The sequence below is a fragment of the Eurypyga helias genome, unplaced genomic scaffold (assembly GCF_000690775.1).
Source record: "Eurypyga helias isolate BGI_N326 unplaced genomic scaffold, ASM69077v1 scaffold18303, whole genome shotgun sequence".
NCBI lineage: Eukaryota > Metazoa > Chordata > Aves > Eurypygiformes > Eurypygidae > Eurypyga > Eurypyga helias.
This window is the reverse complement of record NW_010239409.1, coordinates 528-6,549: the sequence shown is the minus strand read 5'-3', so window position 1 is coordinate 6,549 and position 6,022 is coordinate 528. Positions and strand designations below refer to the sequence as shown.

The 6,022-nt window shown below is 38.7% G+C and overlaps 1 protein-coding gene across 1 annotated transcript; it reads right to left on the bottom strand.

Annotated features, from left to right (window-relative positions):
• Positions 1-535: 535 nt before the first annotated feature.
• LOC104506999 (peroxisomal acyl-coenzyme A oxidase 3-like) lies at positions 536-3,690 on the bottom strand (the record flags this gene model as incomplete). Its single annotated transcript, XM_010148150.1, has 3 exons — positions 3,506-3,690; positions 1,655-1,888; positions 536-607 (listed from the first exon to the last, which is right to left on the bottom strand). Coding segments are annotated over exons 1-3 (474 nt in total), but the record flags the coding sequence as incomplete, so codon positions are not given.
• Positions 3,691-6,022: the final 2,332 nt, after the last annotated feature.

Here is a 6,022-nt window from a genome sequence, read left to right as displayed (position 1 = left end):
AGCTGGGAACACAGGTGCAGTACGAGAAACTGACGAAGTCCTTGACTTGATATAAACATTCCTTAGCAACAGCTAAAAACATCAGTGTTGTCAACATTCTTCTCAGCAAAAATACAACACAGCCTCATACTAGCTACTGTGAGGAAAATTAACTCTATCCCAACTAAAACCAGCACAACAGTATATGATGTAGATGTGGGAAGTAGGAGCGTTTGAGCGTGCAAAACTTGCTGGGATACTCTTAAAGGACTGTGGACAGAGACCAAACTGGTGCATTGTCATCTGTACCACCTGTTGGGAGAACTCCCCAACCTTTGTCTGTATGTTAACTTGGACAGTCTAAAACAGATCCAGGAAGTGGCATAATAGCTATCAGTAAGGACAGTCAATGCTTCAATCTGTTCCTTGATCTCTTCTCTTGCTATTTAGAAATACCTAGGTACAAAAGAGATCAGAAATAACACAAAAGTGCAAGTAAGGCCACGGTTCTGATGGTGCCCAGTTCTCACAAGTTATAAAAAAAAAAAAAAATTACCTCCATGCTATAAACTTGTTTAAAAAGGTCTGCAAACCTCTTAGAAGCACTCAAAATTGTACCTCCAAATACCTGTAAAAACAGAGAATTATGAATGAAATCAGTGACCCCATGATGGAAAGCACAAATTGCACATACATAATAGAGGTAATAGTGATGTCCACTAGAGAGGCCAGGGCAAGTATGCTGCACAGTAAACTGCTACTTAGACTATAGCTGTAGGAGGTCAGTCAGGATTTGATCTTGTCAAGGCCCCTTTATAAAGGAGTTCCACAGCTCTAACCTGTTCAGGTCTTCATTGCAAACTCGTCACAAGTGCTTAATGAGCTCAGTTTCCACTGTCCTTACTGATGTCCCCTTGAATAAAGTAAAACTTTAAGACTATTCTAGTTTGTCTTATTTCAAAGGGATTGGGAACTGAAGGTAGCTGGTTCAAGATCAGACAAGAACACTGTTTTTAAAGCTATCTTCAGTTTTTCTAGATCGATATTCACATAATAAAACTATCATTCTCAGATCCTCCCCTGCCACGTGAGTAGTAATAATTAATTAATTCAACTAATAATACTTGACCAGCTATGTCAAGTATTCTTTCTGAGAGATTTATCTAAGGAACAACTAACTGATGGACAGAATCCCAGCCACTGATGTCAGTGACAGACTTTACACCGGTTTCCATTCCTTCTGGATTCTGCCCTGAATCAACACACCAAGGGTGAGGTAAGGAAGTTTCTGATACCTGCATCAAAGACAGACACCAAACAGTGCCCAAGAACCAAGTTCTTAGGCTGCTAATGCCATAAAGAGGAGGCAGAGGAGTGGACAAAAGAAGGTGGAATTGCAGGCATCAAAATATCTTTCTGTAGCTGCGTCTACACTGTTCCACCTTCACTTTCCAGGTGGGATTCTAGTGGAGACAGGGCTTAAGGACAAAGATTTACTAATTCACCCCACAGCTCTCTGATTCTTCTAAACAGTTAAACTTAATTTCATTTTTTTTAAAGAAAAGACTGGGAAAAGATAGAGCTTTAATAAAAGAGGCAGAAATCAGCAGAATTATGGTATTACAAGGCAGGTAAATTCAAATATACACCACTGTACCTTTTGAACTGTACTTACACCGCAATGTAAGAAATACTGGAGACATGGAGACCAATCGTACATTCCTATACAGATCACCATATTAAATATCTTTAATGGGTTCTCTATGATCTCTTGCTGAGTAAGAAAATCATACTCAAAGATCCTTTTACAGCGCAGGAATGTCAGCTCCTGATATTTCTCACGGCACAAATCTTCTCCAGGATGATGTGCAAAGAGAGGATCACTTTCCAGAGCAGAGAAAATTCTGTTCTTGAGGGGGAAAAAACTGACATGAAAATGTTAATCTAAAAACATTAACAAAAGAAGTTGATGTTTATTCATTATTCTAGGATAATACTCATTATCATTACTCTAGGATAATACTAAGCCTCAAATTACAATCGTTTGACAGGATTTATAATGCCCAAACTCCCAACGTAAATTTATAAAGCCCAAACTCCAGAGAATTAAAAAGTATATTTAAATGGTCTATCATGATGCATACAGTTCATGCAGCTAAATTTTATGAAATCTCCTTTGTCATGAACTAATAAGTTCATGGGACTGATTCACTCTTTATATAAGAGAACAGTATGGAAAAACTGACTTGCTTTTTATAGCAGCTTCATTATTTCACTATATGAAGCTGCTGGCAGGATCTAAAGGGCAATGTCCCTCAGTCTGTGAATAAAGGTAAAACTCCAGGGGTTACATTCAATTAGAAATATACCATAATGGTAAAGCCATTAAGCTACCACAACTGCTCTGTTCCCAGATGAAAGCAAATGTACTCCACTTAATGGAATCACCATATGCAGCCATTCAGTATGGAGATGTGCATCTTTTAATGTTTTAATTTGGATCTTCTTTTGCTATGGTATTTTTTTTACCCCTGATCTCTGTGTCTTCAAGACATCCAAATCTACATAACTGTCTTTCACGTCACTTAGGGGGGGAAAAAAAAGTGTAGTGCCTTAGGTAAAATATTTTAAGAAGGTTTTTAAAGTAATTTCCTCCTCTCTGTAGAGAACGACACTCTTACTGTGGAAAAAAACCCAGCTTTCCTATGCTTTTCTTTGAAAGGCAACATCATTCCTCCTCTTTATATGAACAACACTATTTGCCCATGCAGCTATCACACTGTCAGACACAGAGCAATTGTGTTTCTTCTATGCTCTAATCAGTCAGAGGCAGAAAAAGGCATTTTCAATTTCTCTGACTCACCTTCTAAGATTTTAATAATTATGATGAAAGTTTAGGATTAGGTTAAATCCATGAGAATCTATACCACTTCAAAAAAGTCAGTTCTGTGTCCCACGTCTCTAAGTCATGCATTCCCAACCATCTCTTGTGCTGCAATTAGCCTCTTTTGTTGGCAGTATTACTTTTCACCGAGGTAGGCATGCTAATATATCCAACTGCAAGGCCACATAAGCATTAATACAAGCACAGAAAATCGTGGGAAATCGTGTCAGGTCAAAGGAAGACAGAAATACTATGCTGAACTGTGGCATGAACTCAGATAAGCTTAAGTGCATTGTAAAACCACGGGGTATGTGATTTAATGCAAACAGTACAGTAAAGAAATAGGGTAGAATATAGTTCTTTCTTAATTTGAAATGAACATCAAAGTTCTGTAAAGTAGCACCTGCTGGTCTCTTCTGTACTGATGTTCAGTAATGAAATGGGCCTTATGAAACAGACAAGTAGGTTGTTTAAAAGTTCAGTTCTTTTCAGAAAACTGGATGTGCAAAATCCATTTCTTCATGCCCCACACTGGTAAAGCATTATTAAAGTACATACTCTCCCTTTGAAATTCATATACTTGCTTCTACTGATAAGGTATCTCCAAAACTAAAACATGCTTACAGTTCTGGCAACGTTTACCTTAAGCCGGATGATATCTTCACCATCTAGTAACACTGCCATCTCCTTCCAGTTAAAGGAAGCTTTCTTACGATACTTGCAAAGAGGTCCTTTAGGGAAATCTGGTAGCAAAGTATCCCATGAACTGTGGTTGCCAGTGGCTTCTTTCACCTTCAGTGTGGATGCCATTGTTAGCTAAACTGCACCAAACAAGAAAAGATACATCACAAACCGAGCCACTGTAGATTTTTAATAATAAAAAGAAATCAAAAGAGTTGTTAATTAAATCCACAGACTTGTTCAAATGTATGAGTACAGCAGTGCAGAGCCAACTAAAAGCTTGCCCTTCCATTTTTCAATTGGCGTGGTACAAGCTAAGAAAAAAAAAAGCCTTTGATCAACTGTAAATGAATTACATAGTCTTTGTTATTAAAATAGGAGCTAACCCTTCTAAAATATGCAAATTATGAAGCAGGGACACCATGGTTAATACTGCATAATAAGAAAGGGAAAAGATCTAGGCAAAAAAACCCTACGTCTTAAATAACATAATGTGAATAATTGTTACCTTGCTTCTAACTCAAATGCAAAACAATAAAATATAAAAGCACCCAAACGTGCATACAAAGCCCTGTTCAAATGCAGGAGATGCCTGTACTATCTCCAGTATATGTATAACTAGAGTGATAATCCGTTGTTTGTGCATAAACACGACACAGAAGACATCAGGGAAACGGTAGGAACTCTGCCCTTATCTTCCATTGGTTGAATATATGAAAGAGCAAGTGGGTAATCAAATCTTTATTTCATGTCCCCCAATTGCAAGAAACATATTTCTGCAAAATTCTGTATATTTCAATCTCCTTTGCCTCATTTAATCTTGCTCAGAACTGGGTTAGCTCCGCAGACCCACCTGGCTATGTGGATCTGCCCAGGCCACGAGGAGCATGGTGCAGAAATAAAGAAGAGGCTTTACACAGGAGAAACACAAACACCTCCAGCACTGCATACTATTCCATAGCTTTGATACCGTGAACATTTAGAATTGTGAAACTAAACCAGTGTCAAGGTGCTGGCCATCACCAACACTGACTTGAGTAGAACGAATGGGATGAGTGGGAGGCCCTGTCCGCAATGGGTCTGTAAAAAGTACAGATTAAACCTGCATAAATGAAGCAAAATGAAACTATTAATGTTGTGACTCCTACAAAACACATAAAAATATGGGGCATTTCTTCTACATGGAAGATGCAGTTGTGGAAAACTGTAAGCACGTATGTACGCACTTCTCTTAAGTGTCATATTGCCATACTCAAGAATACATTTTAAATAATACAAAGTACAAACATCGCAACCACACTTCATTTTTCCCTCTTTCCTAATTTTACGTTTTCATTTCTATTATTTAGTGGCTTATAACATTTTTAGTCTGTCTTCCCACTAAACATTTTTTTCTGAACACTTTTTTTTTCTGTGCCGAGTTGGCCTCAGTCTTGTGTATGTGATCAAAAGCAGTAAGGCCCCATTAAGTCTGCTCACATTTTGTCGTGTGCATATACGGGTGATGCAAGTGCATTGCAAAACTTCACAGCACCAGCAGGATTTCATTATCTGTAGGTACAACCGCACTAGTTTTGGAGTGATGGGGAATCTCGCTAAGGCTTACGCCTCTACTGCTTCCAGCAGCAGATGTTGGAGTGCCCTCTACTGCTACCTGCTCATATCACACCCAGCAATTTGCCACTGCATTCAGATGACCGAGATGTGTTATGCTTGTAAGATGCAAAAACGGTTGGGCACGGGAACAGAAGCTGGCTACATTATAGCAAGGGGACTGGCTGTAAGAAGCAATTCTCAAAGCCATTGAGAGGACATCCAGGCCCAGGGCTGGCCCAGGGCTCAGTACAGGCTGCAAACATAATAAAAGTACATATATGACCTTCCTACATTTCTTTCAACCTAATCCTCTTATGGAGGTAATTTTCTAGTTCTGGACAGTACAGACGTAGCAGAAGACAACTGCAGGATAGCTTTTCTGCACATCACTTCCAAGCAGGTTCCAGGAATTGAGCAACAGGTTTGGAAAGAAAAAAGGCGTGGGGGGAGGAGGCATTGAGAAAGATCATTTCAACCTGAAGCCAAATAAACAGACATTACTCTTCTAGATGGAAAACAGGTAAATCAGACAGAAGTTCAAGGCTTCTGGCTCAGAACAGAGAAAAAAATACATCAAAATACTGCAGTTACTGCATCTAGCTTTACATCGCAAATCAATGAGATTGCTCAAATGAGAAAACCTAAGCATTCAGAAAAAAAGGACCCTGTACTTGAAAAAAAATTACAATTTCTTGGTCTTCACAAAATATTAAATGTAAATTGGTTTCAAGCAACCAGCTGCAAGACTAATTAGGAAACCAAAACAGGCAGTTCCAACGGTAAACTAAGAGAGGAGTGCCCTAAAGAATAATCTCAGTGTTAATTTCAACCTTGCACTGACATTTTGAAATCCGTGTGTGGATGTGGCAGTAAAAACCTAAC